Source organism: Aethina tumida, chromosome 2 (assembly GCF_024364675.1).
Source record: "Aethina tumida isolate Nest 87 chromosome 2, icAetTumi1.1, whole genome shotgun sequence".
Classification (NCBI taxonomy): Eukaryota; Metazoa; Arthropoda; class Insecta; order Coleoptera; family Nitidulidae; genus Aethina; species Aethina tumida.
In genome coordinates this window covers 1,213,788-1,240,157 of record NC_065436.1, presented here as the reverse complement: position 1 = coordinate 1,240,157, position 26,370 = coordinate 1,213,788, and the positions used below count along the sequence as shown (strand labels likewise).

Here is a 26,370-nt window from a genome sequence, read left to right as displayed (position 1 = left end):
CTCCAAAGTCATTGATTTTAAAGTTTTCTTTATATTTTGGACAGTTTAATTCACTGAAAAGTAGTAAATATGTTGGCCAGTATCAGTACTGGAGTTCTACATTTCATCCCTCCTTCATTTGACACTGAAGGTCCTCCAAAGTCTGAAGAGAAAGTGTTGAATTCAGAAGTCTTCTGACATTCCACGTGTGTTCAGTCGGTGATAAGTGTGAAGATCTTGCTACCCAGGGCAACAAATTTACTTGGAAATGTTGGAAATACTCCAAAGTCATTGATTTTAAAGTTTTCTTTATATTTTGGACAGTTTAATTCACTGAAAAGTAGTAAATATGTTGGCCAGTATCAGTACTGGAGTTCTACATTTCATCCCTCCTTCATTTGACACTGAAGGTCCTCCAAAGTCTGAAGAGAAAGAGTTGAATTCAGAAGTCTTCTGACATTCCACGTGTGTTCAGTCGGTGATAAGTGTGAAGATCTTGCTATCCAGGACAACAAATTTACTTGGAAATGTTGGAAATACTCCAAAGTCATTGATTTTAAAGTTTTCTTTATGTTAAGGACAGTTTTATTCACTGAAAAGTAGTAAATATGTTGGCCAGTATCAGTACTGGAGTTCTACATTTCATCCCTCCTTCATTTGACACTGAAGGTCCTCCAAAGTCTGAAGAGAAAGAGTTGAATTCAGAAGTCTTCTGACATTCCACGTGTGTTCAGTCGGTGATAAGTGTGAAGATCTTGCTATCCAGGACAACAAATTTACTTGGAAATATTGGAAATACTCCAAAGTCATTGATTTTAAAGTTTTCTTTATATTTTGGACAGTTTTATTCACTGAAAAGTAGTAAATATGTTGGCCAGTATCAGTACTGGAGTTCTACATTTCATCCCTCCTTCATTTGACACTGAAGGTCCTCCAAAGTCTGAAGAGAAAGAGTTTAATTCAGAAGTCTTCTGACATACCACATGTGTTCAGTCGGTGATAAGTGTGAAGATCTTGCTATCCAGGACAACAAATTTATTTGGAAATGTTGGAAATACTTCAAAGTCATTGATTTTAAAGTTTTCTTTATGTTTAAGAGAGTTTTATTCTCTGAAAAGTAGTAAATATGTTGGCCAGTATCAGTACTGAAGTTCTTCATTCCATTCCTCCTCCATTTGACACTGAAGGTCCTCCAAAGTCTGAAGAGAAAGAGTTGAATTCGGAAGTCTTCTGAAATACTCCAAAGTCATTGATTTTAAAGTTTTCTTTATGTTTAGGTCAGTTTTATTCACTGAAAAGTAATAAATACATTGGTACTCCATTACATCCCTCCTCTACTTGACATTGAAGGCCCTCCAAAGTCTGAAGACCTTACATGAGACAAAAATTATAATTAATAATAAATTTATCCTGCAAATGAACGTATTGTTGTAAAATATAAACCTAATTTTATTATTAAAATCTAAAAGCTTCAGTTAAAGTTCACACTTCCATTGTGTTTAAAATTAAACCATAAACTCCCACCGTAACAATTTCGTATATTTTCTCACAAAACACGTCCTAATAATTAATAATTCATCGGGCCCCAAGTTCAAGAGACGTGGATTCCACGAGCTCGAGTAATTATTTGCCAGTGGATTAACTGTATCCAGTTACACACAGAGGAAAGAGACGAAATTTAACACATCAAGGATCTGTAACGAAGCTGGAACGCTGTGAAATAATTTTAAAGGATTTCAAACAGATTAACTTTTATGGTAACTTAAGGTTTCATGAAGTGAAGCTTTTAAAGCTTTTGTATCAATCTGATGGAGATGTCTTTCATGACTTTCTTCAGACCACACACTCTCAACAATTCTTGACTAAACATATGTGCTCCTCTTTTAAGTCAACAATTTGCTCTCTATCAATAAATTCATCAATGTTTTTGAAACAAACAAATTAGTATTTATAGAAGTTACAAAAAGCTTTCAAAAACGTGGAAATTTTAATTAAAATTAAACCAATATATATTGCCACAAAAGTAATAAAATGTGAATTAATATTAATAGTTGTATAAATTCTCGTTTCAGAATACAAATTGTGTTTAATACTTTTATATTAAAATTTCCCCATTTGTTATAAACTAATTAATGTACCATTTCTATCAAAGTGACTGCAGTCATAAAAGTTAAACTCATAAAAAATAAATTAAACTTCACATGGAGCGCAGCATAAATTTTTATTTGGGTACTACAAGGACGTTTTTAATTGCAATCCGGATAAATTAGCGCTAACTATAATAAATGTCCGCGGGCCAAATGTAAATTCCCTCATACATTTTTTTAATTATTCGAATCTAATTCCGACGGTTTTCTCTTGAAATTCACTTCGACAAGCGAGGACGTTTAATGCAATTACGTTTTTCGATGTCGGGTAAGTGTGCAATCTAATTTATTAGCATAAGCCCCCCCCTTTTTCGGGTTTATCGACAATAAAAGTGCTTGTTAAGTTGACGTCGAGAAAACGCCGAAATTACCCTGCAGTTTTCCAAGAAAATATAAAAAAAATCCACCTGAGTTTTGTTCAGATTCGTTTGTTTGGTTGACAGTTTTCGAAAGCGTTGAGAAAAAATTTTGCCCGTCTTGTGCTTTTTCGGTCTATTCAATGCGGCCTTTTTGTGTGTGTCGTCTGTGCTTTTACGTCAATTATGCACGCACAATGAATATTAAACAGGCAGGCTACTTGAAAAATAAAAAGAAAATAATAAAAGCTCTTGATTAGTACGTTAGTACGTTTTATATTATAATAGGTGTTAAACTAAAAGCTTTTTGCTTAAACAATTTATGTTTTTTTTGTTTGAAATTATTTACTTTGAAAAGATTTTTTGTATTAGAAGAATTGGTGGAGGAGAAGTGTATAAGTTTTTGGTAAAAGTTGGATTTAGTCAGTCTAATTTTAAACTACTGCTTGACTCTTAAGTGTCAAGCCTCTAATAGGCAGAGCAGAAAATGTAGAAATCAGATGGTGACTGGAGAATATGCTCAAAGGGAGACAGCTTTCCAAAAGCTTTTGCTGTACAGACAACTCAAACACTGTACCATACAGTCTATTAAAACTTTGTTTTGGCAATTCTTTGAAAGTTTTTGCTCAATAATATCTGTAATACCTCATTTTCTAAGATTTTTGATTTCATTCAGATGAATTAGATCTTTGAATAAAGAATTTGAAAAATGTAAAATGATAAAAAAGATCGATTAAAGTGTAAAAAGGGTTTTAAATATCTTTTCCAAGTTTTTGAAAAATTGCATTAAATGTATTTTAATAAATCTAGTTACTTTTTAATTACAGAGAATTAAAAAAAAAATAAAAAAACTTTCTTCATTTCTTTAATGCTTTAAAATTTTAGAATTCCTTAAACTTTAATTCACAAGTTTTCTTTAAATTGGCTTTTTGACAAATCTAAATAGTCAAAAATATAAAATACAGTTAATAGTTTAAACAATAGGATTAAATTAAGAATTATTAAAAAATCACTAATATTTATTTGTTTATTTTTTGTAAATACTCATTTTATAACATATAGAAAAATAAAAAATGGTCAGTAAAAGTGTAAAAAATGTTTTAAATAACTTTTCCAAGTTTTTGAAATCTTTTTGTAAATTGTATTACATGTATTTTAATAAATTTAGTTAATTTTTAATTAGAAAAATCTCTCTTCATTTCTTTAAGGCTCTAAAAAAATTTAAAATTTCTTAAACTTTAATTCATAAGTTTTCTTTAAAATAGTTCTAAGCTTTTTGAAAAATCTAAATAGTTAAAAATTCATTAAAAATATAAAATGTAATTAATAATTTTAATACAATTCTCCCCTTTAAAAAGCTTGTAAATTGCACAAAAGTTGTTTTAATTTAAAAAAATATAATTAAATTAAGAAATATAAAAAAGTCAGTAATATTTTTTGTTTATTTTGAATAAATACTCATTTTGTAAAATTAATCTCATTTAAATTTATGTTTTCTTCTTGATTTTGGATATTTAAAGACTTTTGAAACATGTAAAAAGATAAAAAATGAGCAGTAAAAGTGTAAAAAATGTTTTAAATAACTTTTCCAAGTTTTTGAAAGCTTTTTGTAAATTGTATTATATGTATTTTAATAAATTTGGTTAATTTTTAATTAGAAACAACTAAAAAGTATAAAAAATCTTTCTTCATTTCTATAATAGTTGAAAAATTTTAGAATTCCTTAAACTTTATTTCATAAGTTTTCTTTAAAATGGTTCTAAGCTTTTTAAAAAATCCAAATAGTTAAAAATCATTAAAAATATAATATATAATTAATAATTTAATACAATTCTTTTTTTAGAGTCTGTAAATTGCACAAGAGTTGTTTTAATTTAAAAAAATATAGTTAAATTGAGAAATATTAAAAATTCAGTAATATTTTTGTTTATTTTTTGTAAATATTCATTTTGTAAAGTGAATTTCATTTAAATTTAGGTAAATAATGATCAATTAAAATGTAAAAAGTTTTAAAAACCTCTTAAAATAATTCAAAACATTTTGAAATTCTTGAAAATTAGTGCTACTTAATTAAATTAAACGCCTCCACCGTCGACAACAATTTCAAGAGAAAATCCCCGAAATTACATTCGAACAATTAAAATTAAAAAATGTATGAGCAAATTTACATTTTGCCCACGGCCATTTATTATAGTTCCCACTAATTGATTTGAATCGCAATTAAAACCGTCTTTGTAGTCCCCAAATAAAAATTTGTACAACGCGAAAGCTGTGAAGTCTAATTTACTTTTTTCGTACGTGTTTTATCATTTTCATGGTTATAGAAATATTGCATTAATTAAATACCTTTGTATAAACAAATGGATGAATTTTAATTTAAAACGGCAATTAAAAATGCTTTTTGCAGTACGAAACACGAGTTTTATTCAAAATGAAAGCTGTAAAATTTAATTTGATTCGGATTTTATCATTTTGTGTGCGGTCGCAATATTTATTGGTTTAATTCGAAAATAAAAATAATTCATATATAATAAATAATATCTAAATTTTTCGACGTACAGTTTTGCCAATAAAAAATTTCATGTCCGTCATAAAATTAAATTTCCATTTTGCGCGGACGCACACAATTCCACCCTTAATAACAATAAAAAATTAATCGTCCCTTTTATGGGGTTATTACTAGGTTTAATATGCTTTTGGTGAATGGCTAATTAAATGACGTTCCTCGACGTTAAAAGGTAAATAGTGTTGAATTAAATAAGAAGATTAAATTGAAAAAATGATGGGGATTACTAATGTAATCTCTTCATAATTACTTATTGATTTTCTGTGCAGGTTTTCATTTACTACTTAACTCAATTTCCTTTGTCCTCAGTATTATACTTCTTTGATTTGAGGCTGTAGAAGGCAATGAATGATTAAAAAATCAGACGTTAAAGCTTAATATATTGACCAGTACAATTTTTTTAAGTGTATGATGATCCTGGCCTTCATTGACTCGTCTTGGCTTGATCCAATTTGATCCTGCCACCTTTACTTGACACTGAAGGCCCTCCAAAGTTTGTGGAATTTGGAAGCTTGATGTCTGTGATGTGCCACACGTGTTTAATCCGTGATAAGTCCGGAGATCTTGCTCAGGCCCCGGAATGTTGCCACAATGTGATAATACTCGATTATCCTTAGGAAAACTGGATTTTGAAGGGCCAGGATCTTCTTCCAACCACAGACTCGTTGGTTGTTGAACCAGACACAAACACAACACCTTAAAATTTATATAAATTAGATTTTCTTGACTAAGATAATCAATTGGATGATACGGAAAGATAAATGGAAGAAAAAGAAAAGCTCCATCGTGGTATAATTAATCAAAAGCAGATGCACACGTCACGTTCATTTGGGTGTGCGTAAATCGCGAATCCATTAAACCCCATCAAACGTGGCACAAGAAAACCTGAAGGAGGAACAATAAAAGCTCCACTCACTATCAACTAATCGGCTGAATAATAATAAACGGGGCTCCTGCGCAATCCTGCACAATTAACGAAACAATTAATTAAAAGTTACCCAGACGACTCACCCGTTCAATTACTTTATTAACGAATCCGAAGTGAGGGCTCATCATTATTAATGATGGACGCGAAACAACGGAGCAATTATGCATTGTAGTGTTGACGGTGCTCAACTCTTCCAGTCGGAATTCCGACGTTTCGGCCGCGAATCGAAATCAATTTACTAGTGGAAATTATGTTTGCCGAAGGGAGCACGCAAAATTTACTTTGATTTTAATTACTTTCGAGTGTGTTTGTTCAAATTCAATCTTCAAAATGTCAGTGCCTCCAATAGGTCAAGTTTAATGGCTTTTTTTTAGTATTGTTGTGAATTAAATATTGTTACACGTCTGTTCCATTTCGCCAAATCAATTGCTCCATTATGGCTGTGATTTTATATTCAGAAGGTTTCATTGGACTCGACTGATTTTATTATTTATTTTATGTACTTTGCCACTGTTCATCTAAATTTGATGGTTTTTGGTGTTTTAGTCGAGACATGTCACTGTCATCATGTCTGTCGTCTGTCTTCTGTTCTCTGTCGTTTGTCCTCTGTCCTCTGTAATCTGTAATCTGTCTTCTGTCTTCTGTCTTCTGTCTTCTGTCTTCTGTCTTCTGTGTTCTGTGTTCTGTGTTCTGTGTTCTGTGTTCTGTGTTCTGTGTTCTGTGTTCTGTGTTCTGTGTTCTGTCTTCTGTCTTATGTCTTATGTCTTATGTCTTATGTCTTATGTCTTATGTTTTATGTCTTTGTCTTATATCTTATGTCTTATGTCTTCTGTCCTCTGGCCTCTGTCCTGTGTCTTCTGTTTTCTGTATTCTCTCTTCTGTTTTCTGTTTTCTGTCTTCTGTCTTCTGTCTTATGTCTTATGTTTTATGTCTTTGTCTTATATCTTATGTCTTATGTCTTCTGGCCTCTGTCCTCTGTCCTGTGTCTTCTGTTTTCTGTATTCTCTCTTCTGTTTTCTGTTTTCTGTCTTCTGTCTTATGTCTTATGTTTTATGTCTTTGTCTTATATCTTATGACTTCTGTCTTCTGTCCTCTGTCCTCTGTGCTCTGTCCTGTGTCTTCTATCCTCTGTCTTCTTATGTCTACTGTCTTCTGTCTTTTGTCTTCTGTCTTCTGTCTTCTGTCTTCCGTCTTCTGTCTTCTGTCTTCTGTCTTTTGTCTTCTGTCTTCTGTCTTCTGTCTTCTGTCTTCTGTCCTCTGTCTTCTGTCTTCTTATGTCTACTGTCTTCTGTCCTCTGTCTTCTGACTTCTTATATATTCTTCTATATTCTGTCCTCTGTCTTCTGTCTTCTGTCTTTTGTCTTTTGTCTTCTGTCTTCTGTCTTCTGTCTTCTGTCTTCTGTCTTTTGTCTTCTGTCTTCTGTGTTCTGTCTTCTGTCTTCTTATATTTTCTTCTGTCTTCTGTCCTCTGCCTTCTGTCCTCTGTCTTCTGTCTTCTGTCTTCTATCTTCTGTCTTCTGTCTTCTGTCTTCTGTCCTCTGTCTTCTGTCTTCTTATGTCTACTGTCTTCTGTCCTCTGTCTTCTGACTTCTTATATATTCTTCTATATTCTGTCCTCTGTCTTCTGTCTTCTGTCTTTTGTCTTTTGTCTTTTGTCTTTTGTCTTCTGTCTTCTGTCTTCTGTCTTCTGTCTTTTGTCTTCTGTCTTCTGTGTTCTGTCTTCTGTCTTCTTATATTTTCTTCTGTCTTCTGTCCTCTGTCTTCTGTCCTCTACCTTCTGTCCTCTGTCCTCTGTCTTCTGTCTTCTGTCTTCTGTCTTCTGTCTTCTATCTTCTGTCTTCTGTCTTCTGTCTTTTGTCTTCTGTCTTCTGTCTTCTTATATTTTCTTCTGTCTTCTGTCTTTCTTTTGTCTTTTGTCTTCTGTTTTCTGACTGCCGTCTGTCGTAAATTCAATAAGTTTGTATCTCAAAAACGAGGGTTGATAGATGAAATCTGATGGTTTTTTCACCATATTAAAAATATTCAAAATCAGTTAATTGTTTTTATTTCATCTCTAAATAAAGGGGTATAATTTGAACAATTCGTGGGCCATATAAAGTTACAGTTTACACCTAACATTATAAAGTTTATTTAAAGCTAACGATGGGGATTAAACCCAGTCTGCAGCTGAGAGATAAGAAAAGACATCCGAGGTCCGAGACTTCATGGTCGGGCACGTAGTTTCAGATTTAAATGTCACGATATCTTCATTCAAATCGCCTCGATGGACACACAAAATCAGCTCCAACAATCGTATCACCAAATGACAAAGGCACACAAAACATGTCCCCGTTTAAAACGGTCACTAATTAGACACACACACACAGAGAGGGTGTAACACAATTTTATAACGTAGGCGATTGTTTCAGGCCGGCCCTGAAACACCGCCCGGCCAAATCCGTCGATGAAAATAGCCGCACCTAAGAAATTGCACTGGAAGGCACTCCAGGTAAGTCGTATTGCACATCCATCACCGCAACCCCGAGTGAAAAGTGGCGAAATCCGAGGAATTTAAATAAAATTATGCGTTGGGAAAAGGGAACGGGAAAATGGGGCACGATTAAATCCACTAGTGAGGGGGGGGGGGATTTTCTCAATTAGTTTAAGTGACTCGTCGCGACTCCGGATAAGGAAATAGATTAAAGTGAAACGATATCCGAATTAAATGTCTTGACATTTAAAAATGGCGTGTGTAAAACGTAAAATATCGACGTAATGCTTTCCAATTCCCCAACCTCAACTTATCCACCCCCTTACATCATCCGGATTATATAAATTTTAAAAATTAGATTATTATTATCTAAAATCTATCGATCTATGTAAATATTTGTACGTTTATTTTCAAATACATTTTGGTACATAAATAAACTGTTTAAATATTGCACATCTTTTAGTCGAGCCTTGTTGACTTTGGTAATTTAATCGTGATTAGCACGACTGTCGAATGTTGTGAAGGACACAAATTGCTTTTGTTCGTGTATTATTATTTTGGGGTCGATTGATTATTTTGTTTTGAACAAGGTGTGGATTAAGTGTTCTCTTTGGATTTATATTAATAAGGTCAGTTGTACATTTTTAAACGTATTTTTAATTGTTTCAAATCTATACAATGCAATTAACATTACTGTAAAACATTTTAAACAATTTTATTTGAAATTTAGATACTTGTTTAATTTGTGAGAAAGTGGGAAGAAATTTTGTATAAAATGAAAACAATTTCGAAACTTCTTGAGAAATTTTCTATACAATTAAGGGAGTTCAAAATCTTTTTAAGTAATTTTGTATAAAATTAAGACACTTCTTTTTAATGTAATTGAGTCAGTTGTGGAAGTTTCTGTGTAGTTTTTTATACAAATAAAAGAGTTGTTAATCTTTCTAAGGTATTTTGTATACAACTAAGAATTTTGTGAAACTTCTTAAGCAATTTTTTATGGAATTAAGACACTTTTTAAAATTTTTGGCCAATTTTATTTACAATTAAAGTAATTAAAAATCTTTTTAAACCATTTTGTATAAAATTAAGACACCTTCTAAATCTTCTGGGCAACTTTAAATATATTTTAAACAGTTGTAAAAGTTTCTAGGCAATTTTTTATACAATTAAAATAGTTGTTAATCTTTCTAAGGTATTTTGTATAAAACTAAGAATGTTGTGAAACTTCTCAACCAATTTTTTATGGAATTAAGACTCTTTTTAAAATTTTTAACCAATTTTCTATACAATTAAAGTAGTTAAAAATCCTTTTAAACCATTTTATATAAAATTAAGACTCTTTCTAAATCTCCAGGGCAATTTTAAATATAGTTGAGAAAGTTGTGAAAGTTTTTTATACAATTAAAACAGTTGTTAATCTTTCTAAGATATTTTGTATAAAACTCAGGATGTTGTGAAACTTCTTAAGCAATTTTTTATGTAATTAAGACACTTTTTAAAATTTTTGACCAATTTTCTATACAATTAAAGTAGTTAAAAATCTTTTTAAACCATTTTTTATAAAATTAAGACACCTTCTAAATCTCCTAGACAATTTTATATACAATTAAAACAGATGTTAATCTTTCTAAGGTATTTTTTATACAACTAAGAATGTTGTGAAACTTCTTAAGCAATTTTTTATGGAATTAAGACTCTTTTTAAAATTTTTGACCAATTTTCTATACAATTAAAGTAGTTAAAAATCTTTTTAAACCATTTTTTATAAAATTAAGACACCTTCTAAACCTCCTAGACAATTTTATATACAAATAAAACAGTTGTTAATCTTTCTAAGGTATTTTTTATACAACTAAGAATGTTGTGAAACTTCTTAAGCAATTTTTTATGGAATTAAGACTCTTTTTAAAATTTTTGACCAATTTTCTATACAATTAAAGTAGTTAAAAATCCTTTTAAAGCATTTTATATAAAATTAAAACACCTTCTAAACCTCCTAGGCAATTTTATATACAATTAAAACAGTTGTTAATCTTTCTAAGGTATTTTTTATACAACTAAGAATGTTGTGAAACTTCTTAAGCAATTTTTTATGGAAAAAAGACACTTTTTAAAATTTTTGACCAATTTTCTATACAATTAAAATAGTTAAAAATCCTTTTAAATCATTTTATATAAAATTTAGACACCTTTTAAACCTCCAGGGCAATTTTAAGTATAGATTAGATAGTTATGAAAGTTCCTAGACAATTTTTTATACAATTAAAATAGTGGTTAATCTTTCTAAAGTATTCTGTATACAACAAAGAATGTTGTGAAATTTCTTAAGCAATTTTTTATTAAATTAAGATACTTTTTAAAATTTTTGACCAATTTTTTATACAATTAAAGTAGTTAAAAATCCTTTTAAACCATTTTATATGAAATTAAGACACTTTCTAAACCTCCTGGGCAATTTTAAATATAGTTTAGATAGTTATGAAAGTTTCTAGGCAAGTTTTTATACAATTAAAATAGTTGTCAATCTTTCTAAGCTATTTTCATAGGACTAAGAAAGTTATGATTCGTTTAACAAAGATAATTGTGAAAATAAAAATAGACAACTGTAAATATATCGTCCTCAATTAAAGCCCGAACATGGAACGTTTGATGGGATTGCTTTTTACGGTACACGCAGAAAATACGCATCGCTAAAAAAGGGGCTCGTTAAGCGAAACAGCATAGCAAAGTGAAACGAAATTAATCTTTGTGTGTTCTTTGGAAAACGTTCCTAGGTAACCGGACGCCGGGAAATAATATCCAGCGACATTGATTGAAGTGTGCAGATCGGTTAGCAGATGGTGGATGCTGCAAATTCGAAAATAAAACGATCGCACCTGTCCACATTGTCAATCCCCCTTTTTTTTTGTTCTAACTGACTAAAATGGATGATAATTAAAATCTAAAACAGCGGCAATTAAAGGTTTAAGAGGAATATTTTAGGATTTGTATAAAGAATGTAGTTGTTCACACGTTAATGTGAAATTTTAATTTATTTCACTGCAATTTTAACATATTAACACGTTCTCCAGTTCGTAACAATGAACGTCAAACACATTTTAATTTACGTCTATTATTTATTTTGTCTCAATCTGAACGAACAATAGATTTGTCATATCCACTTTTAAGCCACAATAGATTAAAAACGACAGTCTGGAAACCACCCTCAAAAACCAGATTGATGCACCCATAAAAATCGAATGTGTGCGATAATAATTCTTGGCAGCAGTTTCCCCCATCCCCCACAAATTCTTGGTGGTGACTTTTTCTCGCCACTCAGCACATTAGCTCGTGGCCGTTAGCTTGATTTATGTTCTACGCGAAAGAAAAAAACAATTTTCCCCTCCCGCAATATCAATCCATGATCCAAGTTTTTATTAGTCATTATTATTGGGTCAGCGGGTTTGTGAATTATTGCGACTTTGGCCCGGAATTGGGGTGGTCTTTAACATGCTAATGATGACTCCAATTTAAATGCAGTTTTATTGGGGGGGTCGTAATGTGTAATTATGACAACAACAGTTAATGGACTGCAACAAAGTATACTATATAAGATTTAAATACTGCCCAAGTTTAGTTAACTTCGAATAACACAAAACAGTTTAACAAAGTTAATTAGTGAAGTGTAAAATGTCTACACAAAAGTTCCCGGTTGACAGGGTGAAAAAAAATAACACAGGAATTAAGTCGGGTCGAACTTAAAATTAATAGCTCAACTTCGTTAATTACAGTACATTAATGGGAACAATTTCCAAGTGTTGTAGCTTGAATTTTGAATTTAATTAGTAGTTCGCCTGATGAAATTCGACCGGAGGTGAATTATTGGATGATTTGAGAAAACAACAATTAAGAACGAAGTTTAAGGGGGGGGGAACTCTTTTATTAGTTTGTAGGTGAGAAATTAATTATGAAAATGGTGGAACATTATTAATTATTTTTTGAATTCAGAATGTATCAAATTAATGAAGGTGCATAAATTAATAAATATGAATTAAATACATGAAATTTAATTTGCAATAAATTACTGTATATTTGATTTGTTGCTGTAGATAATATTTAAATTGAATTCGAAAATAATACCGTAAATTGTAGATTTATACAAACAGATAAATTAAATACAATTTATAAAAAAACACATAAAATATATCGGTAGAAACAACATCTTAATTATAAACAAAAGTGATTAATTCCAGAATTATTTTAACTGTATATAAAGTGCTTAAATCAACAGTCTTCATTATATATAAAATTGTTTAAATTATATACAATTATTTCTTAGAATTTCATATTTTTCTTAATGCATTACTTAATTTTATACAAAATTGTATATATAGTTTTAAAAATTATCTTAATTATATACAAAAGTGCTTAACTTCGTAAATCTCTTAACTGTATATAAAGTGCTTAAAAGGTTAACCAAATCAAAAGTCCTTATTGTATATAATATTGGTTAAATTATATACAAAAGTTCTTATAGAGTTTTATATTTCGCTTAATTATATTGATAATAACTAAAAAAGTTTAATACATGTCTTAATTATATACAAAATTGTATGTAAACTCTTAATTATATACATAAGTGCTTAATTTTATAACTTATTAAAATATATTTAAAGTGCTTAAATTGTTAGCTAAATCAATAGTCTTAATTGTATATAAAATTATTTAAATTATATACAACATTTCTCAGAAAATTTCAAATTTCTCTTAATTATATTCAAAATAGCCAATAAAGTTTAATACATTTCTTAATAATATACAAAATTGTATATAAAGTTTTAAAACTGTCTTAATTATATACAAAAGAACTTAATTTCATTACTTCATTAACTGTATATAAAGTGCTTAAAGAATTAACCAAATCAACAGTCTTCATTGTATATAAAATTACTTAAATTGTATAGAAAATTTATTAGAAGTTTCATATTTCTCTTAGTTAAAGTTAAAGAAGTTTAACAGATTAATTTTATACAAAATAGTTTATAAAAATTCACAAATGTGCTTTTTAAGCAATTATATATAGTTGTATATAATATAGTTCTGAAATATTAGCTAAATCAATAGTCTTAATTGTATATAAAATTACTTAAATTGTATACATAATTTCTCAGAAAATATCATATTTCTCTTAATTATATTCAAAATAGTCAATAAAGTTTAATACATGTCTTAATTATATACAAAATTGTATATAAAGTTTTAAAACTGTCTTAATTATATATAAAAGAACTTAATTTCAATACTTCATTAACTGTATATAAAGTGCTTAAAGAATTAACCAAATCAACAGTCTTAACTGTATATAAAATTACTTAAATTGTGTAGAAAATTTATTAGAAGTTTCATATTTCTCTTAGTTAAAGTTAAAGAAGTTTAAAAGATTAATTTTATACAAAATAATTTATAAAAATTTTTAAGCAATTGTTTATAGTATATACAATTAAAACTTTTTTAAATGAAGCATTATAAAATTAGTCTTAAAACAATGATTCAATTAATACACAAATATTAACGCCCTGTTGGTTGGTCCAACGTTGATTATTAACAAACAAAATTTTGCATAAGCAAATACCCCCAACGTCGTCCTCTTAAAATAATTACGTGGCAAAAACCCTCAAATTACTAGGGGGACCAATATTCCCCGGAAAATAAGGAAAACCGGACACAGGACCCGTTTGATTAGTCTATGCAAACGACCGTCGATTGAAATTCAAACCCGATTCATCCACCCCACACCACCTCAACGTTATCCACGACCCAAATTAAACGGGTTGCGACAGATTGACCCAGAAAGGGAGAAAAAAAAAATTGCGGCCGGTCTTGTGCGTATGACGGCGTTTCAATACGTTCAATGTAATTTATGGTGATCGGATGCCGGACAATGTCCGGACGTTTATTGGTCAATAAATTGGAGTGTGCTGTTTTGCTCGATTTACTGTTTGCAGTTTGTTATGACGGTTGCCATTAATTGCCTTTATGTATCTGGATGCAGCGCATAATAGTTTTGCGTTTCATCTGTGATAATGGAACTTGTCATTTGTAAATTAGAATGTTATCGTTTAGATGAATGTATTCAGTTCCATGTTTATTCTATTGCAATGAAAATTATTATTGTCACATAACCTATAAGTTAGGTTGTAACCTAAACAATTTGGTTATGTGTGTCAGAATTAGACAACTATCACATAAGCTATTAGTTAGGTTATAACCTAAACAATTAGGTTATGTGTGTCAGAATTAGACAACTATCACATAAGTTATTAGTTAGGTTATAATCTAAACAATTAGGTTATATGTGTCAGAATTAGACGACTATCACATAACCTATTAGTTAAGTTGTAATCTAAATAATTAGGTTATGTGTGTCACTCTTATTATTCCTTGAAATTTTAGCCCTTGAGAAGAGGCCATTAGTTGTGTAAATTTATTCTTTTGTTTCGTTCTTATTTTCTCAACTTCTTGCACAAATTACTTTAACAAACTAATTCGCTGGGAATTTGTCTCGGTTCCCCCCACAAAATTCTTCAACTAATCCCCCAAAGGTCTTGCAAGGAGATTCCCTCCAAAACGTTCTGCGAATTAATTTTCTGTCAACAAATTTACCTCGACTCAAAATTACTGGGAACCTCCAGGGATTATTTAAATATCAGCTAATTAACCCCAAGTTATCCCAATTAACGTCATGTTTCATTATCAAACTTTGGCCAAACTTGAGCAAAGAAACACTTATCAATAAAAATAAATGTCTAAATCCAATTCCTCTCACACTTTCAGATGAGTTAAAACTCAATAAGAAGGGGATTTTTGGTAATTCGATCTCAAAGGGGGTGAAAAATAAGCTTAAAAGACGAAAGAAGTGATGTGGAAGCACAATTTTAGACTTTATCAATCGATTTTTAAGGGTTGGATGAAAAAATGGTATTTTTAAGAGGTTTACGACAATATTTGCCTTCTGAGTGGTTGTTTTGAATATATTTGTATACCTACTGAATATTTACGTTATTTTAACACAAATATAAATTATATTCAGACATGAAATCCCCACATTAAGGTGATGAGGTGTCATTTATTTTATAGTTTGATCCATTGTCTTCGACTTAATGATGTCAGTTCAAAATAATTATGTAAATTGAAATGACATTACATTGATTGAACAATAAAAGTATCATTTAGAAAGTAAACTGAAACTGAAATGGCAGAACAATTCATTAAACTCCACTAAGTGAAAATCAATAGGGAAACTTTGGAGATATTTTTTCAGTTACTGATTTAAGTACAACTTTCATTATTTTGTCAATGTGACTTTATTTATTACTTAATTATTAGGTTTTCAGATTTCTTGTCGCCAATTAGAAAAAAAAAACTGTAATTGGATGGAATAAATTTCCACCATCTCTTAAAATAGGCACAAAACATCATGCCCAACAATAAATATCGATTGGCCCTTGTTATTATATGGTAAACTGAAACTTGTAATTGATCTTCGTATTAATTAATGTCATAATTGAGTTATGGCCTCCTCCAGCCACTCATCCCACTTACACAGGGCCCGTTATTAATACAAAGTACAAGAAAAAATCGGGGGGGTTGCGTCCGAGATAATAAATGTTCCACTTTTTTTGCCGCTGAAACGAATATGAAATACGACTTATCTTGTTTCGCTGATAAGTTTTTTTTTTAATCAGCCCGGATTTAACTGGGTCACTGCACAAAATGATTTTATTACGGAAATAATGGGAATTTGCATATGGATTCTTTGAGTGATCATGGTAATTTATGGAGATGCCGGGGATGGGGTTTAAAGTCTTTTGTTCCTTTTATTCTCGAGATTCGTTTCAGATTATTTTCAAGGGCGCAAGAAAAGTATTTTACATAATTATGGATGTATTATATAATCAAAATTGCGCAATAATTTTAGGCCGGCTGTATAAAAAAGCTATTTAAAGTTTTTGAACTGACTAAGATGTACAAGACTGGTGAAGAAGTTTCTCAACTCTCTTAAATATATACAAAAGGTCCCATTACTCTTTTAATTGTGTATAAAATTAGACAGGAAATTGCATAACTGTTTTAATTCTGTACAAAATAAGAAATAAACTAAATCATTCACTAAATGTTGATTTAGTTTCAGAAATTTCTTAATTATACACATAACTATTTAAGAAGTAATATACTTAAGACAAAATTATTAAGAAGTTGTCTGGCTATCCTAATTTTATACAAAACAGAAAGTTTGGAATAATATACATTGTATATCCATATGTTGATACACTTTCTCAACTCTCTTAATTATATACACAACTCTTTAGAAAGTTACATACTTAATACAAAATTGGTTAAGAAGTTATCCAACTACCTTAATTTTATACAAAACAGGAAGTTTGGAACTGTATACATTGTATATCCATACGTTGATACACTTTCTCAACTCTTTTATATATATACACAACTCTTTAGAAAGTTTCCAGTTATATACTTAATACGAAATTGGTTAAGAAATTATCTAACTACTTTATTTTTATACAAAACAGGAAGTTTGGAGCTGTATACATTGTATATCCATACGTTGATACACTTTCTCAACTCCCTTAATTATACACACAACTTTTTAGAAAGTTTCCAGTTATGTACTTAATACGAAATTGGTTAAGAAGTTGCCCAACTACCTTAATTTTATACAAAACAGGAAGTTTGGAACTGTATACATTGTATATCCAAACGTTGATACACTTTCTCAACTCTCTTAATAAATACATAAGTCTTTAGAAAGTTTCCAGTTATATACTTAATACAAAATTGGGTAAGAAGTTGTCTAACTGCCTTAATTTTATACAAAACAGGAAGCTTTGAATTCTTTACGTTGTATATCCATTCGTTGATACAAAACTTTGTTTAATACGTTATTAAAAAATTTTATTGACCTCTTCCCTTCATATTTTAAAGGTGGTCCATCAATTAAAAGTATTCCAGTCTGGAAATGTTTGCAGAGCCGACAATCGGCCATAATTTTTATTCGTCACCATTCAACAAGAAATTGTGATTGATGAGCGGGCGCGTATTACGTGTTTACCGTTACATCTAAAAATAAAATCCGCCCTCGGGGAATCGTTGCACAAATTCCAATTAGGCAAATAAAACAGGCCGACCCATTTTGCCTCCGGGGACGCAAATCCGTTCCGCAATTAATCATCAATTGCAATTGCTTGCACCGGAGTTTGTTTGTATGGCTCATTATCCGACAAGCGACCGAATTAAACGAGGATTTCCCGGAGTTGCTTACTTCCAGACGTTTTTTTTATTTATTCAAAAACGAATTAAGGTCTCGGCTGAAATCTGACAAAGGGTTTCGGCTCACTGACAATCACCCACGCAAGGATCAGACGTACGTATAAATTAACCGTTCGAATTAAGTCGAAATGACGCATTTGCGTTGGGCTCGTTGAATGCAATTAACGTCGCCACTCAAAATACGGTCTAGCCGAGCCAAGAATCCGGAAGTTCCGTCACCCAAATGCATCTAATACGACTTCATTCCAATTTGTGTGACACACATTCGTTTCTCTATTAAGCAAATTGGTGAATAGTTCCCATTTAACATGTCACTGTCTGAGGAATTCATCTGGATTACAATTTTACTTGACGTAATTAAGTTAATCAACATTAAATTAGGAGGTCTCATTGAAATACAAGACTTAAAAAGTGTTCCAACTAAGTTTAAGTGCCTTAATTTTATATACAATTGCTTAGAAACTTTCCCAATTGTATACAAACTTATTTAACAGGTCTCCCGAACTCTAATTTTTACAAAATTTATTAAAAAACTTTCTGTATATCTTAAATATATACTATATTGTTTAGAAAGATGTCTTATTCTCGTAATTGTATATAAAATTCTTGAGAAATATGCCCTATTTTTTTAATTTTCTACAAATTTTCTTGGAAATTTAATTATATATAAAATTGACAAAGATGTCTCTCAAATCTCTTAATTGTATACAAACTTTTTTAAAAGCTTTCTCACTTTCTTAATTTTATATGAAATTGCTTAGAACCATTTTAATTGTATAGGAACTTTCTTAAGTGCCTTAATTTTATATACAATTACTTAGAAGCTTTTCCAACTGTTCTAATTGTATACAAAGTTATTTAGAAGGTCTCTCAAACTCTAATTTTATATAAAATTGCTTAAAAAGTTTTCTGTATGTCTTAATTATACACTACATTGCTTAGAAAGTTACCTGATTGTTGTAATTATATATAAAATTCCTGAGAAAGATTCCCTATTCTTTTAATTTTCTACAAATTTTCTTGAAAACTTAATTGTATACAAAATTGCTAAAGAAGTATCTCGAATCTCTTAATTGTATACAAACTTTTTTAAAAGCTTTCCCACTTTCTTAAGTTTATATCAAATTGCTTAGAAAGTGTCCCAACCATTTTAATTGTATACAAAACTATTTAGAAACTTTATTAAGTGCCTTAATTTAATATACAATTGCTTAGAAATTTTCCCAACTGTTCTAATTGTATACAAAGTTATTTAGAAGGTCTCCCAAACTCTAATTTTATATGAAATTGTTTAAAAAGTTTTCTGTATGTCTTAATTATACACTACATTGCTTAGAAAGTTGACTGTTCGTTGTAATTATATATAAAATTCTTGAGACAGATTCCCTACTCTTTTAATTTTCTACAAATTTTCTTGGAAACTTAATTGTATACAAAATTGCCAAAGAAGTATCTCAAATCTCTTAATTGTATTCAAACTTTTTTAAAAGCTTTCCCACTTTCTTAAGTTTATATCAAATTGCTTAGAAAGTGTCCCAACCATTTTAATTGTATACAAAACTATTTAGAAACTTTATTAAGTGCCTTAATTTTATATACAATTGCTTAGAAACTTTCCCAATTGTATACAAACTTATTTAACAGGTTTCCCGAACTCTAATTTTTACAAAATTTCTTAAAAAACTTTCTGTATATCTTAAATATATACTATATTGTTTAGAAAGATGCCTTATTCTTGTAATTGTATATAAAATTCTTGAGAAATATTCCCTATTTTTTTAATTTTCTACACATTTTCTTGGAAACTTAATTGTATATATAATTGACAAAGAAGTCTCTCAAATCTCTTAATTGTATACAAACTTTTTTAAAAGCTTTCCCACTTTTTTAATTTTATATAAAATTGCTTAGAATGTGTCCCAACCATTTTTATTGTATAGGAACTTTCTTAAGTGCCTTAATTTAATATACAATTGCTTAGAAGCTTTCCCAACTGTTCTAATTGTATACAAAGTTATTTAGAAGGTCTCCCAAACTCTAATTTTATATGAAATTGCTTAAAAAGTTTTCTGTATGTCTTAATTATACACTACATTGCTTAAAAAATTGACTGTTTGTTGTAATTATAAATAAAATTCTTGAGAAAGATTCCCTACTCTTTTAATTTTCTACAAATTTTCTTGGAAACTTAATTGTATACAAAATTGCCAAGGGAATCTCTCAAATCTCTTAATTGTATACAAAACTTTTTAAAAGCTTTCCAACTTTCTTAAATTTATATGAAATTGCTTAGAAAATGTACCAACCATTTTAATTGTATACAAAACTATTTAGAAACTTTCTTAAATGCCTTAATTAATTATATACAACTGCTTAGAAAGTTTTCTAACTGTCTTAATTGTATAAAAAGTTATTTAGGAACTTTCTCAAACTCTATTTTTATACAAAATTACTTAGAAAGATTCCGAACTTTCTTAATTGTCTAGAAAGCTTTATTATTGTTTTAATTGTATACAGAATTGGTTAGAAAGTTTTCGAATTATTTAAATTATATATAAATTATCCTGAAAAGTTTCCTAACTATCTTAATTGTATATAAAATTGTTTGAAAGTGTTTCAATTGTATATAAAATTGTTTAGAAGGTTTTGTCTTCCATAATTTAATTTTTTAGAAAGTTTTCTGTATACAAATTAGTTTAGAAAGTTTGATAACGGTTTTAAATATATATAAAAGTACTTTTAAAGTTTCCCAACTGTTTTAATTGTATAAAAAATTAGAATAAAATATTTAAATCTGTTTAAAATTGGACGATTTTAAAATTTAATCCCTACAACTTTATTGTCGGTGATTGGGTTACGCATTTAAATTTTATTATTTCTGATAAAACCTGCACTCTAAGACTTACGAGTGTTTGAAACAATCGACCCTCAAAAACGGAGTAGCAAACATACCATACAAATGGCAATAAAAACATTTCAACCTCGAAATTTCCATAGTAACACGCCTATCGATCGTGCCAGATTCTGATACCGGTGTCTTGGGAGACAGGAAACGTGCAAACCGAATAATTCCCGTCATTGCCGCGCCAACATTACCGGAAAAATGGAACACCACCATCCAGTTTTGATCCCGTCTATCAGTCCGGGCCGATCCTCGAATCGTACTTCAGATTCGTCCGCGAGATGTTTAAATTTACCGGATAACGAGTTTCAGACGCACCGACGGAAGATAAAAGTGGTGCAGGGCGTCCAATTAGGAATTTTCATTTTGCCTCGGTAACAAACCATTAATGGGCGAACTGAGCTTCAAATTAAGAAAGCGTCTGTAATTAATCAGTCGTGCAACCCCCCCTGATTTCGCCCTAAGGCCGAGGGGGTTGGTGTAAATAAAAACAGAGCGGCGAAGAGCCCGAACATCGAACGGCAATTTAAACATCAGTTGCCGTCGTCAAAGTAGTCGTTAGTCGAAGTCCTTTGCCTCGTTATCACTTGACTCTGTTTGTACTGTTCTTTCACGTACAATGACATAAATAAATACAGTTTTTCTTGATGTTTACACAACTCTCGGTTATATTTAATTTGTTCAAAAGACAAAGTCCTCTTAAATAAAACAAACACAAATTGTATTTTGTGTTGAAATGAATTCAAATAATTATTGTCCCAATTTTTTTTTTCCAGGTTACCCTGATTGAAACTGTGACCTCATACAAGGTAAATTAATTTATTTTATATTTATAATGCCAGCATACAAATAATAAACAAAATAAGGCAATTTAAAAATAAAATAGGGGCTGATTTATTTTTAAATAAAACACTTCATGAAAAGGTACGAATAAAAATAAATGTCAACGTTACTTTTTCAAATAATTTAAATTAAATCTCGGCAAGCGGCGAAGGTCATAAACAAAGAAACTTTTTTAATAACGTCTTCCAGTTGAAACTAATAAAGACATAAATATTATCTCGGCAACAAAATATTAAATTTCACTTGTTTAAGACAACTCACTTAATTGTATGGAAAATGTTTAAGAAGTTCCACAACTCTCTTATTATATACAAAATTGATAAGAAAGTTTTATAACTATCTTAATTGTACATAAAGTTGCTTAAGATGTATCACAAATGATTTATTTATAAATAAAATTGATTAGAAAATTTCATGACCATCTTAATTATAGACAAAATTGCTTAGAAAGTTTCCCAAAGGTCTTAATTGTACTCAAAATTCTTTAAAAAGTATACGACTCACTTAATTGTATAGAAAACTGTTCAAGAAATTCCACAACTAACTGTATTAATTGTATATAAAATTGATAAAGATGTTTCACAGATGTTTTATTTATGAATAAAATTGTTTACAAAATTTCACGATCGTCTTATTTATATACAAAATTGCTTAGAAAGTTTCTCAAAGGCCTTAATTGTACTCAAAATTCCTTAAGAAGTATACAATTCACTTAATTGTATAGAAAATTGTTTAAGAAGTTCCACAACTCTCCTATTATATACAAAATTGATAAGAAAGTTTCATAACTGTATTAATTGTATATAAAATTGCTTAAGATGTTTCACAAATGTTTTATTTATGAATAAAATTGCTTACAAAATTTCACGACCGTCTTAATTATATACAAAATTGCTTAGAAAGTTTCTCAAAGGTCTTAATTGTACTCAAAATTCCTTAAGAAGTATACAATTCACTTAATTGTATAGAAAATTGTTTAAGAAGTTCCACAACTCTCTTATTATATACAAAATTGATAAGAAAGTTTCATAACTGTATTAATTGTATATAAAATTGCTTAAGATGTCTCACAAATGTTTTATTTATGAATAAAATTGGATACAAAATTTCACGACCGTCTTAATTATATACAAAATTGCTTAGAAAGTTTCTCAAAGGCCTTAATTGTATTCAAAATTCCTTAAGAAGTATACAATTCACTTAATAGTATAGAAAATTGTTTAAGAAGTTCCACAACTCTCCTATTATATACAAAATTGATAAGAAAGTCCCATAACTGTATTAATTGTTTATAAAATTGCTTAAGATGTTTCACAAATGTTTTATTTATGAATAAAATTGCTTACAAAATTTCACGACCGTCTTAATTATATATAAAATTGCTTAGAAAGTTTCTCAAAGGCCTTAATTGTATTCAAAATTCCTTAAGAAATATACAACTCACTTAATTGTATAGAAAATTGTTTAAGAAGTTCCACAACTCTCTTATTATATACAAAATTGATAAGAAAGTTTCATAACGGTATTAATTGTATATAAAATAGCTTAAGATGTTTCACAAATGCCTTATTTATAAATAAAATTGTTTAGAAAATTTCTTGACCATCTTAATTATATACAAAATTGTTTAGAAAGTTTTTCAGAGGTTTTAATTGTACTCAAAAGTTTTTAAGAAGTATACAACTCATTTAATTGTATAGAAAACTATTTAAGGAGTCCCACAACTCTCTTATTATATACAAAATTGATCTGTTTTAATTGTATATAAAGTTGTTTAAGAAGTATACAACTCCTAAATTCTATAATGAAAACTTTTATACATGTTAATTTCATATTTTCAAGATGGATTTATCAACTTAATCTTCTGTCTTGATTAATGAGATCTGACTATTACATTGAGTATAATTAATATTATAAATTTTCTTAATCTGTACATTAAGTCGCAGTAATTATTCGCACAATACCGAAGGGTGAGGAAATCCTGAAACACAAATTCCCAATTTTCGTGGATAGAACATTTTCTCTCACAGCAAGTTCATTAATTGCACAGATCTCATACACGGTTACGGTGTTTAAAGCCTCCACTTAATTTGAACGCAGCGTGTGAGACACAATTAAACCGCCCGATTTGAATAATTCCGGAAGCAAGTGGCCGTTTTTGTCGGTGACGTTCCGACGTTTAAATATATTACGAGGTTAGTATCACAATTTTCTCACGTTCACACCTAAATGAACTTCCATTTGGTACCGCAGAAAGTCTTTGTTTAATTTTTCCTACACTGATTTAAAGCATTTTTTGAGTTAGATGATGTATGAGCCTTTTATTGTTTACAATTCTAATAGATTTAGATAATGACAGATATGAAGATACTAAATCTAATGGAAGATGTCTTAACATTAACTCATCCAAAGAGTTTTAAACTAATAACTAGAATGTTTTACTTCTTCTGAAGAGTAAGTTGGGGTATAAATTTATGAGTTTTGATTACAATTGTGGGTATTTTGTTGCATAAAGTAGAAAGTTGAACTTTAAAAGCATTTTCCTGTACCTGATATTAAAACTTGTGACATTTATAAAGCCTTCCTTCACTTTTTGATATTGTTTTACAGAATATTACATTATATTTGACTGCATATTTTATTTGTACACGTGCAATTTAATAAGCTTTGTATTTGACATGTCGAAAATGTATATAAATTACGAATCGAGTACAGGAAATTTAATTAACGTTGACGAAACTATTTTCGTAAAGTTCACCGGTTAGACATTGAATGTTAGTCAATTTAAATCCGTCCAAAATAGGCGTTAATTAAACTAAAAGTTTTTCCTACCAATTATAAAATTAATTAGTTTAAATTAATTACCGTTTAGACAGTTGAAAGTTTAAAAAAACTCTTAGCAAATGATTATTTGAATAGGTCGAAGGTGCACGTGCAATAATGGAGACAAATATTTGCACATTAAGGCTTCCATTCAACATTCATTGATGCCATCGAAAAGGTCAAACACACGAAAAAGAAAAAAAACACTTCCAAATATTTTTTGCCTATGATCGGTGTTCGTTTGTAATCACGAGAAATCGATTAGCAAACAAATGGTCGGCGGTTCGAACGTCTAAAAACGTATTATCGGCGTAAAATTAAAAAAAAAAAGCGGGGATTTTCTATTTTAACATTTCGTACCCGTCCATTTGCTGAATCAATATTTGCCATGTTCTCAATTAATTAATTTTCCTGCAGACGCATCGGGAGATTGCCATTGTGTGGGTTATTGAATTTTGTCAGAAGAATGTTGTCTGATGTTAATTACACGAGTTTTGACGACTAAATTAAAATTGTTTTAGTTATCAGTTCAATCATGGCTAAAGAAGGAAAGGGAAGAACCTACAAAATTATTATTATTATTATGTTTAATTATATTTTTACAATAAGTGGGGACTTTGCTGATGCTCCTGCAAAACAGCATCCATCATTATAATTGAAATAAACGTGCATCTAAGAATAGATAGTTTGCATGTTGACGTCCCCAACTTCTCAACACACATTAGTATGTTCGACAGCGAATGCACTTAATGAAACTACTACGTAAATAAGTTTGCTCAGACGCCGAGACGTCGCACCTTAATATTAATAAAACGTCTGATAACAAACGAAATAAATCGTTCGTTTAATAAAAGAAACAGCAGGACCGTTTATTGTGTTTAGTTTCTGTAGTTTATGGTGTCGTATAAAAATTATCGGTTTATACGTCTTTTCTTCATTGTTTTATTAATCTGTTATTCGGGAGTTTTTATTGTTTGTCCACGAATTGTTTCCAAAACCGAAAGGCTCAACTTCAAAGTTATAAAACTCACATAAACACTCATAAAATTAAAAATAAACGTTATTAAATTAAAAAATTAAAGCATCCATCATTATTGAACACCAATTTAAATTTTTAGCGAAGGAAAGGAAGGTAAACATTTTTAAAATCAATTTAATGTGCCCAAAATAATCTATTAGGTAATTTTATTTATGAGCAAAATGTGCTGAGAGTTTTATTAAATTTATATTTTATTTCTTTTATATGTATATTGGATTTTAATATTACATAATCAAATCGATATTTATAACAAAAATTTTCCAATTAAACCCCACGTCACGACCACAAATATATTTGTACGTAACACTTTGTCCAGAAAATTTATTAGCCACCCTTTTATTCAGGTCACATTTCCAATAAGCAAATTTATTCCTTGGTCAATTTTACGAACGAATTGAGACATCGACTCGACGGACAGATGGCAAAGTAAAAAAATTCCAGACACATTTTTTAAACCCCTCAACTTCTATAAACTTCAGTTCTTTTTTAAGCGACACATTAAAATAATCATTGACAATGACAAAAGTCGAGTGATTTGGGTCAGAGTTTACAGTGTCGTGGATCGGATGAATTGCCCAATTAAACATCTAATATTGCGTCCCCACGGACTGAATTAACCGCCCCTTTTCCGAGGGCACAATGCTCATCCCTGTGGATAAATCGAAGTGCTTTTTCATCAAGTTTTCATCAATAGGACGGATGTTAATTAGTATTTTTTATTGACGACGCGTTTTAGTATTTTTTGTTTATTTATTGTCTTCGTGATTACTGAATTTTTCGTGAGTAAGTTTAATGTAATGTGAAATTATTAATAATATGCTCGAGTAGTTTAAAGGATAATCAATATAATTCATTTCCTGGCTAAAAAGGGCGGATAAAATGTCATAACACATCGATTTCTTTTACTATCAAATTAACATAAGAAATCCTGAAGTATATTTTCAATATGTCAGAATAATTTAATGTGAAAAATAATATATTAAAATT

General features: G+C 29.7%; 2 protein-coding genes across 7 annotated transcripts in view; one reads left to right on the top strand and one right to left on the bottom strand.

The window, feature by feature from the left end:
• The window catches only part of LOC109596438 (neuropeptide Y receptor type 2), a 56,813-nt gene that overhangs the window by 20,481 nt on the left and 9,962 nt on the right, over window positions 1-26,370 (top strand). For 4 of the 6 annotated variants that reach the window (XM_049963339.1, XM_020011979.2, XM_049963337.1 and 1 more), the window contains exons 2-3: window positions 8,385-8,464; window positions 21,455-21,487. The gene's annotated coding sequence lies outside the window, so the exon portion shown is untranslated. Of the gene's footprint in view, window positions 1-8,384; window positions 8,465-8,975; window positions 9,076-21,454; window positions 21,488-26,370 lie in introns of those variants that run through there. The other 2 variants (XM_020011980.2, XM_049963338.1) reach the window with 2 other exon arrangements.
• Window positions 7,040-24,734, bottom strand: LOC126264461 (RNA-binding protein 25-like). The gene is made up of 3 exons (XM_049962502.1): window positions 24,705-24,734; window positions 7,751-7,914; window positions 7,040-7,556 (listed from the first exon to the last, which is right to left on the bottom strand). Exons 1-3 carry the CDS (start codon window positions 24,732-24,734, stop codon window positions 7,040-7,042), a joined length of 711 nt encoding a protein of 236 aa, XP_049818459.1.